General features: G+C 44.6%; 1 protein-coding gene across 7 annotated transcripts in view; it reads right to left on the bottom strand.

Moving 5' to 3' along the window:
• The window catches only part of LOC144114790 (uncharacterized), a 126,738-nt gene that overhangs the window by 78,459 nt on the left and 28,889 nt on the right, over window positions 1-19,390 (bottom strand). For 4 of the 7 annotated variants that reach the window (XM_077648748.1, XM_077648746.1, XM_077648747.1 and 1 more), the window contains exons 7-9: window positions 12,969-13,104; window positions 12,782-12,835; window positions 5,562-5,665 (exon numbers count right to left, since the gene is read on the bottom strand). In XM_077648748.1, the coding sequence (XP_077504874.1) occupies window positions 5,562-5,665; window positions 12,782-12,835; window positions 12,969-13,104 (294 nt within the window). The remainder of the gene's footprint in view (window positions 1-5,561; window positions 5,666-12,781; window positions 12,836-12,968; window positions 13,105-19,390) is intronic. The other 3 variants (XM_077648750.1, XM_077648751.1, XM_077648752.1) reach the window with 1 other exon arrangement.

Below are 19,390 nucleotides of genomic sequence, written 5' to 3'. Positions count from 1 at the left end.
AGCACTTCTTCCATCGAACCAAAAAAATAGAACACTTCACAGACACTTTCATACAACCACACCTCTTTATAGGAAAGTGGTGAAGTGGCAGGTGATATAGCATTGCATTTCAGCTAGATCTTGCGTGCCCTGGGCACTCTTGCCTCCGACAGAACATACAGGACCACAGCTGCCAGAGTTGCATGGGTGGAGTATAAAACTCATTGATGGCCAGACTCTCCACCACACCATAAGCCAATGCCAGCTGGGTCCCTCACGTACTGACATTTTACCCGTGAATTGGGCATCATTAGCAGCTGACAACTTTAACCACTCTCCTATTCAATATGAACCAGAACATAACCTTTCTTTGAATTAGTTTCATTGAGTCAATTAAGATGGTCCACACTCCCACCACTGTTGGCATCACATAAAAAGGCAAGCAAGCCCAGTAAACGCATTTACTGTAAAACTTTAAAGGGACTAGAAACCCAAATTCAGCATAGGTTACTAGTACGTCAATGTTCCAAAAAATGTCACATTCAAATTTCACCAGCACAGAAATTTTTGTTTTTTTTTAATGAAAGAAATAGTAGAAACACCATACACTATTTTGCTACTGGTGACGATGTTGATGATGACATTGCAATGAACAAACCACTGGCTGAGCTTTGTAGATTGAAAAAAAAAAAAAACGACAAGAACAGAATGACAAAACTAGTATTTCTTGACCGAGGTTTGAATATTACAACATAAAGCGTAAAAGGCATAACAAACAAAGAACAAGACTCCTCCAGTGTAGTCACAAGGGTTGTAGTCTTGGGTCTTATCCCTGCATGGTTTGAGAATGATTCCAATAGTTTCATGTTTCTTTCAAGTACAGCTATTACAGAACAAGTACAGGGGTGTCCGAATACCGAATAGTACCTCTCGAATCGAATATCGAATAGTAACAAATTTATTCAAACAAGTGCTGAAGTGCTTATAATTTATAAGTTCTCATGAAAAAAAAAGCAGCTGCTGCACGTGATCTGGTAACAGCTTTTCTATCCTGCCCGTGACAATGTTGCCAGCTGTAGAAATCAGTTTTTCACTTGGAACTTGCGTTGCTGGTATAGCCAGGTATTTCATGGCCATTCTGTACAGACCTGAAAAGTTCTGCTTGCGCGTTTTCCTCCAGTACGCAAGAGGGTCTTCATCCCTGCTGCAAACTGGCTCTCGGAGGTGTCGCTGAAATTCGTCAATGTTGCCTGGTTTACAGTTGTCTCTCTTCCCCGATGGCATGGCAAGTTTGTCGATATTGTCCCATATGCTGGCACTACACTGCTTTTGTGCTGTAGATGTTGAGGGCTCAGCACAGTCAGTGGGTGGTGGGATTGGCGAGCTCTGCAGCTCAGTCCATAAGTTCCAGAAAGCCTTGTTTCTTGTAAAGCTTCAGTACAGAAGATATTTTTGAATCATGGGTCACATGCCGTTGCCATGATGTATTCTGTTTGCTCACTGTGGTTAGGAAATCTTGCCTTCACACTTTTTTGTAAATTTTTTGCGAACAGTGACGTGTCATCATCCGCTGCAACACAGTCCTTCAGCACCATGTGCGTTCCGCATTTCTGCCCACTCAGGTCTTTTGTTGCTGATGCAATTGGCTCAAGGACCTTGACAAGTCCAGCCACCGTTTTCCATTCCTGTGGTGTCAAGCTGGATACCACTGTCCCCGACGTAGCGAGTTCAAGGCAAACTGCTTCTTTAAGCTGAAGGAGACGTGACAGCATGTCATGCTCACTATTCCACCTGGTGTCTACATTCTGGACGAGCTCCAGGAGGGGTAGCTCCATCCACTGCTGGCAGTCCTTTAGTCTTACTGCAGCTCGCGCACTGTGCTTGTAATAACCCACTATTGCACGGCATTTCTTAAGAATGGTGGGCACTCCTGCAGTTTCTTCCTTAGCATCCTTGATGGCCAATTGCAATGTATGGCCCAAACACTGCACTGAAAGTCCCGGAGAGCTGCGCGGAAATTTCGAGCATTGTCAGTCACAACAAAAATAGGTACCTCTTGCAGTGGCAGATCCTATTCACTCGTCATTGCTTCCAGGTGTGCTAAGATGTTGCATGCAGCGCAACTGTCACTCACGTGCTGGTTTCCCAACGTGAACGCCCGGATTTCTAAGTTCGAGGTCAAGTAATGGCACGCGAGACTAATGTAGCTCTGGTTTGACCTCGACGTTCACATGTCACTGGTGAACGACAAAGACTGTACGCCGTCCTGCAGGTCGGCGTGAATTCGGCGCTTCACAGCTATTACAGTGTCCCTGTTCAGACCGGGGATGACTGTTCTCGAAAAAGTTATCCGAGAGGGGACCTTGTACAGTGGCTCCATGTCATGAATTAACTCCTTGAACCTTCGGCTTTCAACAAAGTCGTATGGCTGCAGGTCGAGTGCCAGCATCTGAGCAATCCGCGTCGTGATTTCTTGCCTTCGGCACTGCGACAACTCCTTGGCCGTGTCAAACTTACATTTGACAGAAGGCTGCGATGCGCTGCCGAAATTTGTTCGCTTCCCGCTTTCCTCCAAAAACGCGCTGTGCAAAGCATAATGTTTGTTCTTTGGGTGGTTCGCCAGCGGTGTCCGAGGTTTGGCATTGCAAGTCTTGCATGTCCTTCCTGCGGGTTATCGTTGACGAAATGTTTCCAGATAGCACTTTTCGTGCGATCGGCCATGATGCTGAGACAGGCACTGCACACAAACCGATACAATCCCTTTGCGCCTTTGGTCCGCAGACCTGAACGAAACAGTGCAGAGAGGCGGAAAACTGAACTATAGAGACACGGAACTATGAAGCGCGGACAGCGCAGAGGCGTGGGCGCGCATACAACCAGGACTCTGAAACTTCTTGCACTCTACAGGTCGCGCTGCTTGCATTCATCATCATCCGTTTTATTCAGTTCAGTGCTGCTGTTTTCTAGATGTGGCATGCTTCTGCCTCTTCTGAAAACTAAACATTTCAACATAATTTCCTGCCTTATGAATGAATCTTTATTGGAGTAGGATGGCCCGTGACCTAAATGGTGAATAGGAGTAGATGCTGCTCTTTTAGTGGTCACTAATAGTGGCCTCGCAGGCCGGCGTACAGACGTTCACCACAATATTTCACAGGAAAATCAGTTCCACGCATGTCGACAGCGGGATAAAGTCTTTAAAGGTGCACACTTACCATGGCTTGTGTTGTGCTGTGGTTGCTGTCACTCGTGACTGGCGCTAGCGATGTTCTGGCCGCGTGAAGTGGATTTTATTTTCGGCTGTTCATGATTCGGTTGCGGCACGAGTACTATTAGGTTTGTGCTATTGAGAATTCATTTCCGCCTGCTGTGCGGCGGCTGTATATTAAAAATGTGTGTCGCACGATCAGAAAACCGACAACTGCACTGGAGGATTGGGAGGAGGAGGAAGAATGGCAGATCTCGCATCGGCGCGGTTACCCGAATATCGAATATTCGGTTACCCGAATAATAGGTATTCGATTCGCGAATCGAATAATTTGAAAATTTGCTATTCGGTTCGTATTCGAGTATTCGCACACCCCTAAAAAAAGTGTGATAAAGGCCGTGAATAAACACTGGAAAAAAGAGTGAATTTGCTGCACAATACAAACACAGCATCCCATTTAGGCTCCAGCTTGTAGAAGCTGTCTTCGCAATGTAATGAGCACCATTTTCAATTACTGTCATCGTGATTCGAAGCCTCCTTGCTGTATACAAGACAAATGAAAAAATAGACTGACTAGTATTTCCCTCAACCTCAGCTACAACCAATGTGAGCTTAGTTGTGTTCGCTGCGGAAATTCCCAAGCACTTACAATTGGCAAGGATGCAACCCAGGCACTTTCACATACGAGTTCAGTTGTTTCCAGAGCTCCTTTGTTCTTATTCGCGCATATCACCCGACACTTACACTTACATCCAACTCAAAAGTTCCATGCTTGAGCTCCTCTACCACTTGAGAGCCGCTACAGCCCACAACTCTGGAAGCTCGACCATGTAGAAACGCCATGCGCTCACTACACCTCACACTGCTCAGATACAAAGCAGGCTCGCTGGTGAGGATCACACACTTCATCCACTGCCATCAGCGTCCATGACAAACCACAATTTGCTAGCAATAGGACAATAAAATTAGTTTTGCTCTTTGCCCACTTGTTCAAAGCAGCTGCATTAACTTTCACTCCTTTTCCACTTGAAGTATGACCAACTCAAAACGTGCATCCATGAACATTCATACTTATCATCAATGATTCAACCACTGTGGCACAAAAGGCAAATTAATTGCCAGTTCCTCAGCTTTAAAAACAAAAAAAGGGCCCTTCTGCTGAACAAAGAGAAAAATAACATGATGGTGTTCAACAATCAAATTTTACTACGGAAATAAAATGTTCAGGAGTTGAACTTCTACAGCAAAATCTTGATGATATGAACCTCACAGAAATACTTGCTGTTGGGCTAGCTAGTTCATCATAAAGTTGAATGGCGCAAGGGAACAAACACAGGAAGACACAGACAGAAAGAGCGCCTCACAGGATTGCAAAAATATTTGTACCATCTGAAATTTGTAAAAAAATGAGCCACGTTCATATGCTGAAAGCATGGAAAGTGCATAAATTTATTTATGCCCGGAAAAGTATTATCAATTGTTCCAGTGTTTTCGGAGTCAACCATGCAAAATTTCAAACTGTACAAGTGAGATGATGTATTTTTCCAAACATTTGCAACGTTTGCAAAACTTAACCCATGTGTACATACTACCCGTTCAGGCGGGCGCAACAGCAAGAATGATTCTACCAAGCCCACTCAGCACTTTAGACCCATGAACCGCGCATTGGGCAATCGGGGTGGCAGCATGTGCCGCCACAGCAGTGCCCGCTCATTGGGTAGGTAACACCACTATGCCACCACATCCCCCTAGCAACCCATATTTTGGCCACACTGCCATCATGGTGTTAGTGGTGTGCAGACAGCACGTGCAAATCAAACACCACACACTCATTTCCAATTCAGCCATGGTGGCAAAGACACAACAGTGACCATCTTCTATTGCAAAGGACACGTATGAAGGACAGATAGGCGCTAGTGTCTGTAACACATTGGCCAATGGCAGCCAGACATATGAACCCAAACACAGTGGTGTAGGCATGCAGAGATGTGAGAAGGGTGGAGAGGGCTAACAGCATGTACATCTAGGTGGCTAGCCGTTTCACGGGGTGAATGTACACATTGAGCACAGCAGACTCATTCGTGGTTCCACACATATAGCATCTGTTGTGGTGTGGAACAATGACCAAAACACCTGAAATTTTGCACACTGTTGACAATGCAAGTTGGCCAGGAAATTTCCTGACTTTGCACCATCCCAAAATTCATATCAGCCAAGATCATATCATCGAGATTAAACTGCAGTTTCTGGTTAGAGAGAAAAGGAATAAAACAACAACAAAAACAGCAGTATCTGTGCAGCTTAAATCATGGTTTCAACACGCCTTCTCATTTAACCCTCAAACATAATATGACAGGGTCAAGACTACACTTACTCATTGTAGACTTGGGAATTTCCTTTTTTGAGGAAGACCTTGATGGAGCAAAACAATTTGCATGCTGCGTAGCCCTCAATGATGCCACCTGCTTGATATCTTTCCTGTTAGCAAGATGTGCACAATAAAAGAACGGATGTCATACAATTTCTTTCACTGCACTAAACCACTGTAAAGAACACATCCAAGAGTGACGAAAGATTCATTTCAATGTTGTTATTGTCACTTACGTCACAGGTCAAGCTCAGACATACAGCAAGCTCTTGTCACAACAGTCATAAAGACAGTAAAGAAATTTTGCTCTATGTAGTAGCTAGATAAAAGCAGTTAAAGCAGCTTAGGCCAGTTACAGAATTCAATCCTATACCAAGCAAACATATAAAACAAGCACTGAAGCAAAAAATATGTTTCTAGCTGGCAGTACGACATTATCTTCATTTAGGTGCGAGAAACCTGTCTTTTAGTGGAACTTTTCACCACCACACAACCATAATTAATGATTACGATCTATGAGTTTTTTAATATACCAAAGCAATGCTGCCGGCTATGAAGCACACAGTAGTGGAAGGCTCCAAATTAATTTTGACCGCCTCAGGTTCTTTAACAGGCACTTATATCTCAGTGCAGTTTTATTTTGCATTGTGCCTTAACATAAATGCAGATGCCAAGGCTGGAATCAAACCTGCAGAATTGAACTGAGCAGCTGAATGTCACAGCCATCAAAACATTGCGGCAGGACCCACCACTAACGCTTAAGTCACTACTTAAGGCGCGAAAACAAGATTTATGTCATCTAGCATGTTTCTGCTAGGTGACGGTGATGTCTCTCACAGTGTCCTAACCTTGCAAAGACATGTACCCCAGCCCTGCAAACTTCATATTCTTGATCCTTATATCAGCGCTGACTGATATGTACAAATATGATGCACCATCTGCATAGGCAGACATGCAAAAAGTGCAGCGGTTTCCTTCAAATCCACCCTACTGACCCTGCCTCCCCAGCAGTGACTTTTTCTTGACCAGTTCTGTCCACTTCGTGCCTAATACTCCTAATCCCCATGAATATGGGGCACCTCGATGCTTTGGTCTTTTAAAAGGAAGCACAGGTGTTGAAGGTATAATGTAGTGGTGTTACCTTTGCAGTGTTTTTCCCACACCCTATACTCTTCGCACTGAACAGTCCCCCACTAGAGTATATTGAATAATCAGATTCTAAACACATTCAATTTGGTAAGTACTATGACAAATTTCTATTGCAGTAACTTTATCACGTGAAGGGTTTACTGCATACTGCCAGCACAGCAACAATGTAGACCTCACAAGTGGCCTAGCACCTGCTTTAACAAGGTGTTTGAGAGCAAAAAGCATGAACAAAATAAGAAAGAGTAAGCCAGCAAAACCAGTTTTACAACGAATGATCACAAAGATTTTGAACATGCATAACACAAAATAAAACAAAAGCATGACATGAAAGGCATACAAAATAAAACAAGAAATCTTAATTATCGTATAAACGTGTTAAGGGCCGCACCCTGTTTTCCAGAAGGAATTATTAGCAAAAAATAATATCCTTGTAAGGGCCGCACCCAAACTTTCCACACGACCCACACAGGAATAGCCTTCAAATTGCACACGCCGCGCCGTGGCCTCCGCGATTAGCTCCGGCCGCGAGCAACTGCGCACTTAATCGCGGAGGCAACACATGTGCACAGGAGTTTCCAGGTGCCGCCCATGGATGGCACCAGAGGCCGCGGCTCATGATCATCATTGTCAACCTTTTCCTCCGCTGTGAGCTCCCGCTATCCATATCGGCATCAGTATCACCAGCTCCAGCCTTTTGTGGCTGTCAAAGGCACGAAAGTTGTGGTTCATCGTAGTTGTGGCTTTTGCGTGCTGCCACCAAGCGTTGCAGTTTTAGAACAATGAGCAAGCACCTTAATTGCTACTTGGCTGGGAGTTTGCTGTCGAACACGGCAAGCATGCGGCAGGCAGGAAATTCGACGCGGCCGAGAAGTGCGTCTGACGACGGTGCAACCAAAAGGATGCACTGAGGAACACAAGCTGCAGAAAGCGCGTTTTCCAAGGCCAGCCGTGCAAGTTTCCCGAACTGGAAGAAGAGCTGCTCTGCTAAGGGCGCGTTCACACGTGTCCTAAAATCCGGTGAGCGAAGCGGATTCGGCCGCTTCTGACGCCGACAAAGGCGGAAAGCGGCACGGCGAGGCCGATCGTTCCGGGACCGATTTCCGCCGCCGCGGCGACAAGCATGCCGGCGCCTTTCAAAGCAGGACTCCTCGCCTCGGAATGAATTCGTCATTGTTGCGGCCTCTTTCAGCGCGTTCACTGGCCATAAATGGAACACCGGTCCATCGCTTCGTCTCACCTCACCTACAAGTAAACGTATAAGTGATAAATTTGCTTTATTTTATATTTAGAGTGACAATTCTGCTGCTACTAGGCTTAAGAGGAGCGCCGGTTTTGTTGACAATACTAGTTCCCATCCTGACAAGCAGATGGTGCCACTAGGCTGGGCGTTTCGTTGCGGGTCTGTTTGCATACGCTGAATTAAAAATGGGAATGTGCCTGCATTTACATATGTAAGCGCGCATACGGTTATGGTACACAGACAGCATCGATTTATGCTCTTTTCTAATCATATCTGTGTATGCCGCAAGCGGTGACATGGTGGCTGGGAAGTGTGTGGAAAAGTGGAACAGCAGCAGCGCAGCAGAATCGCCGCAACCGGGCGTCAACAGATGAGAACAGGTCCTAGTTTTCCCAGCAAGTGAATCCGCTTCACTCGCCGGATTTTTGGACAAGTGTGAATGCGCCCTAAGTGATGGAAGCGCAGAGCTACGGCTACACGTTGACAGCGGACGTGTTGCGCGACTTTTCGTGGGATGAGCATGCACCGGAGCACAGCAACAGCTCAGAGTCGGAATACACTGCGAGTGGCGATTGAACATAGAATAAATGCCACTGACTTCCTGATTGGTGTATTTCTACTTTAATTTTTTTTTTTTTTTGCAAATCACATGTATGGGCCGCACCCCGAAAATCGGCCCTCAAATCTGGGAAAAAAAGTGCGGCCCTTACACGCATTTATACGGTATCCCTTTTAAGTTGTGACAAATAAAAAAAACTTGTGCAAAACTGACCAAGATTATGGTCCAAACACAGAGAAACTGTGTAAGTACTCCAGGTTTAGATGCAAAAAATCACAAGTTCATGCTGTTCCACATTACTGAGCTCATGGCATAGCCAGAAAGCTTCAACAGGATGGATGATATGAAGCCAGCTCTTATACCCCTGTCACACGGGACTTCTTCACGGCCTTCGCCGTAAATTTGTATTATTGCACTAAAGGAGCAAAACCGAAAAGGAGCAGCGGTGCTGCTACACGGCAAATCCAAAGGAGGTAGAACGCGGCCTCCGTGAATGCCAAAAGTCACCGCTGTGTGTGAAGCGGCGCTAGTAACATTATGAAATTAAAGCAGACGGTAGCACTTCAGCTAAGAGGATAAGAGTGCTTTCGTGTATGTTTGAAAAAGTAGCTATCACGATAATAAACGAACGTTCTGACGGTGAGAAACGGATATGTTGAAACAAAAGTTTCTTTTTTTTTCATCGTTCTCGCTCCAACCACGGTAGGCGCACTTTTCCGTTCAGCTCCTCGTTGTGTGCGAGAAGCGTGCTTTGTTGCTTATGTCCTTGTGCCTATTTCAAAGAAATTAGGTTGTGCCTGGTTAGCGTGCTGCCGTAATCATGAGCGACGAACCGCAAGACGTTAGAACGAAGTGTGTAATTGCCATGAAGAGCAAACGAAGAAAAAACAGCAAAGCGAGAAGCGCAAGCACGTGTGTCGATGTGGCTGCTGAAAAGCGTTCAAATCCTTATTTAGCAGTGAAGCTGTCTTAAGTCATAGCCTCCTCTATGGTTAAGTGCATTGTAATGCAAAATTAACCATTAAATAACAAATTAGACCATTAAATAACATAAACTAGATAATTTTTTACGTTTTCAAAACTAAAATTTGCGTCAATTTTTTATTCTTTGAGCTTGCTAGCTGGCGCTGCCGTCTGTGTTGCTCCTTTAAGCAACTTTAAGGCCGCTGACGGCCGCCTTTGAGGTTACGGACCTTTTTCGCAAAGGTCTCGACGCTTTGCCATGTAGATGCGCGTCACGCGCCTTTGGGGCAAAGGACCTTAATTCCTAATGCCTTACAAGTGCCCGTGTGACAGGGGTATTAGAGACTTATGTTAAAAGCAAATTATGCCATCTACAAGGAGTTGAGCACAGTACAGTAGCTGGAGATTTCGGCCCTGTTAGCTCTTTCCCTACTGAGGGGAAAATGACCATGTGTTGTAGGTTTCAGTGTTTTTTTTTTTTCAGTAAAACTATTTTATTTAAAATTTTATGCAATACACAACACCAAAGCTAAATATAAATGCGCTTTTTAGGCATATAGACTTGAATAATGAATTGTGCACTCCAGCAGAGAAATTTATTTGCAAAAAACAAGACTGTAGGAAAAAATTGAACAAAACTTGAAAATACTTGAAAAAAATGGCAAGAATTTTCTGAAATATGCAAAATGTTTGGTATTCAATTGGCCACTATCTGTGTAAAAATCAGCTTCAGCTTTTATAGTATTCCAGCTGCAAAACATTAACTGGAAACCCAATAGTTGGGCAATGTAGCACAGCAGCCTGTGTTCCAGGCTGGTTTTTGTCGCTGATATCAGAACTGAGTCCAAATGAAAAGGCGGCACCTTCAAACTCGCTGCTGCTCAGCTCGCCGATAAAATAAATCGCAGACAAAGCTGGGTCCTGAGATCTGTGGCGTTTTATAGAACACGTTGCGCATACGGAGGCTGCCAAATGACTGACGCTATTGTGTGTTCAGAGCGTGCAGAAAAAATGCCACCTTGCAGGCGGGGGAAAAAAAACTAAAAGAAAACGAAACTTTAGTTGCCTAACTACAAGCCATATCACGCGGTGTGCCCGTAAGCAACGTGGAAAGCTCCGAAGTCGAGCAGTGCAGTCGTCGTTTGCGGGCAATGAGCACGGTACCACGTCTTTGCAGCGTGTTTAAAAAATGCCGCCTCGTGGGAAAAAGAAATCTACATCAAAAATGAAACTTCAGTTCTCTGACTAGAAACCAGACCCACATGCAATGCGGAAGGTTCCGAGATCAGTGCATGAAGTAATCACTAGTGGGATGTTCAATGGGTGCGGTGAGTAGAAAGTTAACCCCTCTTCACCCGTCCTCAACACTATTCCTCTGTACTGTGCTCAAGACTGACTTGAGTCAAGCACTAAATTTAAATGGCGGCCAAAAACAGCACCACAAAGCATAAGAACAAGTACAGATTGTTATCGCTGCTTGCTGAGAGAGAAAATCTGTAAAAGTGCCCTGGTGACAGGGCTGGTCACACAAACATTTGGACCTATAACTCACAAAACCATTTGTCAGGCTGTGATATAAACATATTTATGAAGTTCAACTAATTTTCAATACTTGACATGGCAGGTACACGTCAGCAGCCAAGATGAAGATTTAATTTCCCCATTTACCAAAAGACTTACTTAGTAAAACGATGTGAGGCAACAGTTTTAAAAAAGAGGAACCAAGCTTAGGGGAACCAAGCTATTTTTACTGTGCGTACAGTGGCCTTGCAGTGTGCACCTGTGAGAGCTTTAGACAAGGGCCGACCACGTATGGATTACATTAGCCATTTACAGCGCCATTTCTGCTAAAAAGTGAAACAATTGCAAATCTCGCAAATTTAATTTTATTCCTACTTCCTTTATTCCTACTTCAGCATAAGCAAAAAGCAGTAATAAATAATCAAAGCAACATTACTTAAAATTTATTAGTTTGTAACCTTTAATTGAGCAACATCGACGCATCTCCATCGTGACGAAACAACATGTTCTAATTAAGCCTAGCCGCTCTCCACATCCAGAAGCAATCTTAAAATTTGTGCTGTTTGATTACTACAGTCTTTTGGTGTGGGTATCTTGAGACAAATAAAAAGCTTCGTGCACCCTTCATTTGCAGTGATCGGGAGACATAGTGAAGCAGCAAAAACAAACTCGTGGTGAGGCGAGCAGCCTCCACTTTGCTAGACGCCGCTATGTTGCCCAGCCCTGTCCTGTGTTACAGGGCCACGCTATTTCGCAGGTTTTCGATTAGCGTTGCAAGGGGCGTTTGTGTGTTGTGCATGCGTTTTGTGCATGCATTCTGTGCATGCGCACTGGCACCCTGCTATTCTCCTATTTCCCCAACCAATTGGGTCACACTATTCTAAAGCTCTCTAATAAGGCTTAACCATCTCTTCTGTTTGTCACGTAATCAACATGACAGCATACTCCTTGAATAAGCCCTGAACTTCCCCTTCTTTGCAAGTACTCTTTACCTAGCCAACAAATTTTTCCTCTCTGGTTCTCATATTGCAGTTCCTCAGTTTAAAACAAGAAAACTAAATCTAAAAACCCAAAAATATAAATATCGACACTTTTTCAATGTACACGGTATGCGATGAGGCTAACCTAAGACCTTCTGCGTTTCCTAGCCAGGCTCAGTACAGGCTTTTAGGCTAACTAACGCGAGCTTAATTTGAACCTAATTTTCATGTAAGAACACTCAACAGGTTTGGCACAGATGCAACTCAAGGAAAAGTGCATCACTGGTGATCTCAGTGGCAGTGGTTGCTGAAAACAATGGCAAAAGTGGCCATATGGCTCAACCAGCTATATGCTTTTGGTCAGGAAGCATACAAGTGCACATACTTAATGCTTTATCTAACTTTGAAGTAATCAGTTATCGGCCCACAAAGCCCAAGTGGTACTAGCAAGGTTAACGAATGTACTCCATGGCAAGATGAGGTCACACTGCTTCTCATTTTTAAAAACCTACTAAAGCCATTCTTTAGTCCATCTGAAACAACGATCAAGGTAAAAAGAACAGGGTGTCAAGCATGGCTTTGAAGAGCGTGTCCAGTAAAAAGGAACATGCAAACGCAGTAGGCAACGTGATCCTCATGATCTTCTTGTGTCCCAATGTGTTTTGCTGCCAACAGTGAAGTACATTTCAGCCTATGCTATTTTGGATCAAACTTCCGACTAGCACAGCAGAAATACTGGTAGACACAAGGACTAAGCTAATAATAGTAAGCCTTCCAAAACAGCAACCAAGATATAATGGCTCGCATTACGTACCTCTTGTGCAACTTAGAGCGGAAAACCTTCACACCATCTGTGGTGGGCCTTTCACTGTGAGGCGTTGCACAGAGTAGGCAGGAAGGCAAGAGACAGGCAAAGCTTCCATCACACACATGCCAAGGGTAACGAAATAGAGGACACAAGGAAAACAAACGAACCAACAAATGCCACTTCATGTACTTACAGCGTGGGGATCCTCTGTTTTCGCATCATGCCATTGTGATAACGTTTGTTTCGCTGCTTGATTTTTGATGCCAAGTTATTTACAAAGTTGATGCTCTTCAGCCTCCTGCTTGAGCAAGACGCACACTTCCAAGAGCCTATAAAGAACAGTGAAGTGTTACAAGGACAAAGGAAGTGACTAATAACATCTGTTGTCATCAAGTGCACCGCTTAAGCAAAGTCAACACAAGTTTAAAAAAAAAAAAACAAGTACTCCCTCATAGCCAACACATGCATCCTGGAATTCAATGATGCAAACTCACACTGAATTCCTACTAGCTCACTAACCCTTTAATTAAGACTCTGAGCACAAGTTGCAACAAAATTTTATTTTTTTCATGCGGCTCCCATGTTTTGTGCACACTGCAAAAGAGCAGAGAAGCAAGGCTGACATTTTAGACCAGGGGTTCTCAAACTGGGTTCCATGGGCTGCTTTTGTGAGTTCTGCGAGCACCCACACTGGCCTGTCCCCCCTTTCCGGTACGCTTCTGGCGGGCATGCGCAAAGCAGCCACAGGTCCTGGTTTGTTAAAACTCATTTCAGAGCATTAGCTCTTCCTCAGTTTCGTGCCATCCAAGCAGCACAGACCTTGGCAGCAATATACTGTACATATTGCACGTTATGACCTTTGAAGAGTTTTTTAGGATGTGCTCAGAAAATTTTCGTGTAATTTACGCACCCCTTTTTGGAAGCCCTAATTTGAAGAAAAAAAGTGCGCAATTACGAGAGTAAACATGGTACTTACAAAAGTGAATGAAACAGCATGAAAAAAGCACATATGCTCCATTCACAAGCATCATCGACCAATTGTGACACTTGTGACAACCGATTGTAAGGGTGGGTGGGGGGGGGGTTCTTGGCACATGTTGAAGGCTGTTGAGGTTCTTCGGGGCAACAGGTTTGAGAACTCCTGTTTTAGAAGGATACCATCAATGCAACACAGCCTGCAGCAGCCAGTCACAATGTTCTTAATGAGCCAGCCATGTAGTCATACTATGACTACATTAAGGGTGCACTAAAGAGGAATCTGAACTCATCTTTTTACCACGGGAATTCTATCTGCACGCTCCGGCCATTCTTAGAAACTTCAAAGTATTATCCTGTGCAGCCGATTGCCCTAATTAAATCGGATTAAACGTCCCAGCTCCCGCCTTTTTTTGAACTGAACATGCTAGGTAGGCGGAGTCAACAAACACATGGAGAGCCTTTCAGCTAGTCCCGGGCAGCTTCGCTTTCGCTTTTATTTTGTTTTTTAAGTTTCTGTGAATAAACAGTTTCAGTCACAGACAATATAGCCGCAAATTAGGCCCACGGAAATAAAAATACACGTGGACTCTTTGATTTACGTATCACTCTGCCGATGGCAGAGCGGCAAAGCTACCGTGGGGCTGGCTGATGCGTTGGTGGACTCCTCCTACCTACCGCGTTGAGTTAAAAAAAACGACGGAGCTGAGTTGTTTAATCCGATTTAATTAAGGCAATCGGCCACACAGGACAATAGTTCGAAGTTCCTAAGAATGCCCAGAACGTGTAGATAAAGTTCCCGCAGTAAAAAGACGAGTTCAGATTCCTTTTTAGTGCACCTTTAAGTCTTTGGCACACTAATAGTTTACCTGAACTAGTTTCTTGCCCCAGTAACCTATGCAATAGCGTATTTTCCAGTTTATAACTTGCAACTGCGTACGAGTCATATGCCCTTCCAATGGCAGTTTTTCCGGAAAAAAATCACACATAAGTTGCACCAGTGTAAAGACACACCGTTCATCCGCTAAGCACTATAAAAATGTGCTAAGGATTTCTTCGTTGGAGAGTGCAGCGAAAATATACGCTTATGACAGCTGCCATTCGTAGACCATCTTCAGACGATCCTTGAGCTGTGACAAATATACTTTCTTCCCGCGGGCCGCCTTATTTGTTGCCTTCATCAACAGGCGTGCTCATGCTAACTTGCGCCAGTTCTAAATTTTTTTGTTCATGTAAAAACATCTCCTGGCTGCCTGGTTTTCATTCTCCAGAGTATATTCAACAGCCCACAACTTGAATTTTTCATCACAGCTTATTCACCTCGTAGTCAACGTCATGCTGAGCAAGAAAAATGCAGAGGGGCGCATGAAGCCACACGGATGCGACTCCGAAATCGAAACAGAATATTGCTGGACATGGTTGCACGCTTCATGCCACCACCATATTCAATTCAGTTATTGTGAGATTACGTGCTTCTACCCCTAAAATAACATTTTGAAAATTGGCAATTTCGGCTTAGCAAGATGCGTGTTCCACTAACATGAACCGCGGAGCTACATGCATATGTGCAGATGGCAGCGAAGAGCACACAGCTGCCACTGCGAAGGCGCAGCAGGATGCCCATGGAAATGGATCGATGTAGCGAATCACGCTGTGCTAAAACTCTAACAACTTTTTTCCTTTACACATCAATTTTCTTTTCAAACATTGTTACTCAGAATGGCAAAATATGGCGTGCGGTGGTGCGTCATTTTTTTGTCACACAGACCGTATTTACTCACGTATCACCCGCATCAAAATTTGAAAAACGAGTTGAAAAAGTGGGGGTGCGGGTTATCTGTGCATTTTTTCTTTGAGGTGGTCGCCTTCATGGCAATGAGTGGCGGACTCCCCCATGTAGTCTGCCATCCCCATCATCATCGACACTTGTCAAGCCGATGAGGGGCCAACAAAAGGCATAGCCAAATCCACATTCAGTCTGTTTTCCTTAAACAAGGCAAAAAAAAAAAAGACAGGGACGAGAAGAGCACAAGGACAGGAGTATGCTCTTCCCGTCCGTCTTTTTTTTTAGCATTTCCTTTGCTTAAGTATGTATAACCAACTCGCCCAACAACATGCACTCTTAAATCATAGTCTGTTTATCCTTCCCCACGCCATTGGCTATGTTTTCTTCAGTCCGCGTTGTTGAGCCTAGTGTCAGGTGCTGTTTCGTGTACTACACTCCAGTTTGCACTGTTTGCCTGCTTTGTTTTGGCGTCATGAGTGCGACTTGGTGGCAGTGTTTCACAGCGAAAGAGAAGCTAAAGATTATAGCCCTTGACAAAGAAACCGGCAACAGAGCTGCTGCTCTTAATGGATTCCTTCCAAGGCCACTGCCCTAATGCGGTGAGGGCTCGGACAATATTACAGGCAGGGAGGGCTGAGACAACATTACAGTTCCATTCTGAGTCCATTCTAGTTTTGTTCTTTTTTTTTCCCCGTAGTTCATTATTGGCACGAGCCAAGCAATACAGTTACAACTGGATATGTTTAAAAAAGTCTGGGATTTTTCGTTACAAAAGCGAAAGCAACAGGGATGCACCGGCAGCGCTGGAGCAGGACGGGTTGCGTCACCTGCAGTCGCCCGTTGCGATCGTTCGCGTTCCTCTCATGTCAGTTCGTGCTTTATTGTTGTGAAACTTTTCTCCCAAATTTCGTAATTCAGCATAAGCTCTAACAGATAGTCGGCTTAGTGAGTTCGTTATATCCAGGTCAACCGGCGCTGCACGTTGGTTACATGGAGGTTTAAAATACACGCACTTCAATGGGGGGCAGCATTGGGAATTCAAAAGCTTCGTTACATCAAGGAATTCGCTATATGGATGTTCGTTACATCCAGCTTTAACTGTAGTCAGTCCAGAAAAACAGCATGGAGATGGGAAGACAGACAACAAAAGGCTCCTGAGCAGCTACAGGATCGGCTCCACAAGCAAACAATGCCCCCTCATTATGAAGAAAGCTAGACAAAAAATGACTAGCAGTAGAGTTTGCGTAAAGAAAGGTGACCCTTGTCACGGACCATCAGCCACTGCTAGGCATACTAGGCCAGAAGACATCCAACAGCCCAAGTCCTTTTCCCTAGACTGACCAGATAGTGCACAAAGCTATCAATGTACGACTGCGATATTGTCTATAGGAGAGGGAAAAAAAATCAGCAAAGCACCGATGCAATGAATCAACCGCCACTACCAGACAGCAACAACACACCATGGCAATCTGATGACACACCAATGCTTTAAACTTTGTTACGACCACCATTCCCAGCAACCGAAGTGGCAAATTTTACACAGCAAGACAGCATGTTGTGATAGCTCTACACCATCGTTCAGTAAGACATTGTAACAAATCTTGTGAGGGCGAATCCACACCCTACCAATGGAAATATGCAGCAATGGCACTGCAATGGGAATGCCTTCCCTAAGAACCTTAGGCTATCATTCCTACCACTTCATGCCCACATGCCCTGCAGTTTCTGCATGCTGGCCAAAGAGGCATGGTAGCCAGGTAGAGGTGTGCAAGAAGCTAGGTATGGTGACCAGGGCTTGACAACCTGACACAGCCACAAATGATGAATATGGATTTTTATGGCGAAAGGGCATCTATAGCCAAAGAGCGCCATGGCACAAGGCATTTTTCGATTACTCAAGGTGGGGTCAAAGACCCGTTTTACAAGCATTTCAAGCCTGATAAGCCGAGCACCAGGCAGGGGAAAGCTTGTGCCCATTGTATCACCGGTGGGTACCCGGCGGCACTGTGGATCGAACCCCACACCTCCCGCATGCGAGGCGGATGCACAACCACTTGGCCACCGCTGCGGTGCACAGCCACAAATGCCAAGCCACTCAGATGAACCAATCTAATGCTCCAATTCCTCTTTGAGAATACCCCGAGACACAGTGGCACACACTGCAGACTTTGCAGGAAAGAGGGACCTACCTTGTTGTCGCAGATGCTCACATAAAGTAGGCTGAAGGACGACACATGTCAATAGCAACATCAACAACTGCCACTGATGTGCTACAAGGCCTCTTCATGACATTCGAGATAACAAGGAAGTTGTGTCATACAACAGAAGAGTGTTTGTCTAAGACATCAGAGATTTCTAAACACCTAATGGAGTGCAGAAGCAGTTTACCATGCCACGACGAATGGGCAGGCTGAACACTGTAGCAGAGCTGAAGAGGACACTTCAACAAGATGAAACTGGCACGATATGAAGTCGAATCACCCAGTTCCTGTTTCTGCACCATACAATGGCTCACAGTTCCACAGGAACAACACCCACAAAAGCTATTCTAAAGTAGATTTACCCTGTCAACCTGACCAGAGTCCAAGACAGCAAACACAAGGCCCAAAAAGTAAAGCATGCTACTTTTCTTAAGGGGGGAAAGAGTGGTGATCAGCCAGTTTCAGACGACACCAGAGTGGATGGTAAGCGAGACTGAGAGTCACATTTAACCACATTCGCAAGACGACAGATAAGGAAGACACTATTACAAGCAATATATTAGGATTTGAAAGAACAAACTTTTCGAGTCAACTACGCTTCTTCGAACAGGCATGACTACGTGTTGGAATGCAAGCTCAAGCCAGGATGCACCTCCACAACAACCAGACACAACGCACAGTAAGCGATAACTGCACCCACCATAAATGAGACATCCGCCAGACCGATATGAAACTTCCTCCAAGAATAGAAGGGCTGCTACGTCTGCCGTGTACACGATGACAAAGACAACGGACATGCAACAGCTCGTGTTCTGCATGAGCATGAGCGTGTAGCACGGGGCTACTGCAGCAGGCTTCCCTTCCAGAACGGCAGCTACCAATGAGTCTTTATTAAAGTCCACACAGTCAGCATACCGTGGCTGTACTGACATAGCATTGTTCAAGCCAGGAGCTCATTAAAACTCCAGTCAGCTCCCTATTTAAACCAGACAACTGATTTGAGAATGAAACTTTTTGCAGCTTCTAGAAAAAAAACACAAGCGGAGAAAGCTATTTTGGCACTATCTGGTTCATGCTTCAAACACATGCAGCACTCGTAGGTGTTCTCATTTGACAGGAATATATGCAACTGTTAAAAATAAATTTTCTGACCGGCAGTCATTATTGGTAACTAACGAAGTCTTATGTTCGAACTTTGTATTGCAAAGTGTTATTTTACACTTTTTTCAGTTGCTAATTAATGAAAGTATACAGTCAATGAGAGAGTACTACAGCCCTTTCTTACTTTCCCTGCCCGGCTACATCAAACTGGGTTAATCACTGGAACCCCATACATTAGAACCCCGCTGTCACGTTTTCCATGAGACCACAAAAAAATGTACTAGCTGGGAGACACAGTAACCAAACACACTAAAAACTGAAGCGTTATCATTAAACTTAAGAGTTTATTTCAAAACACCTCAGCGGGTGAAAAAGCCACATTTGTTGCCTGCCACTTTTTCTTTTATTTCCTCAATGCATAACATGCTTCTAATGAGTTGCAATGATTCGTGGCTCTCATGATCTCTCTGCATGTGCAGAATGCCCTGCGATGGTAATCAGTCTGCCTGAGCAGCTATTGGTGGAAGGAAGACAGTGGCAAGAAAACAGCTC

Source organism: Amblyomma americanum, chromosome 1 (genome assembly GCF_052857255.1).
Source record: "Amblyomma americanum isolate KBUSLIRL-KWMA chromosome 1, ASM5285725v1, whole genome shotgun sequence".
Classification (NCBI taxonomy): Eukaryota; Metazoa; Arthropoda; class Arachnida; order Ixodida; family Ixodidae; genus Amblyomma; species Amblyomma americanum.
This window is presented reverse-complemented; position numbering and strand designations above follow the sequence as displayed.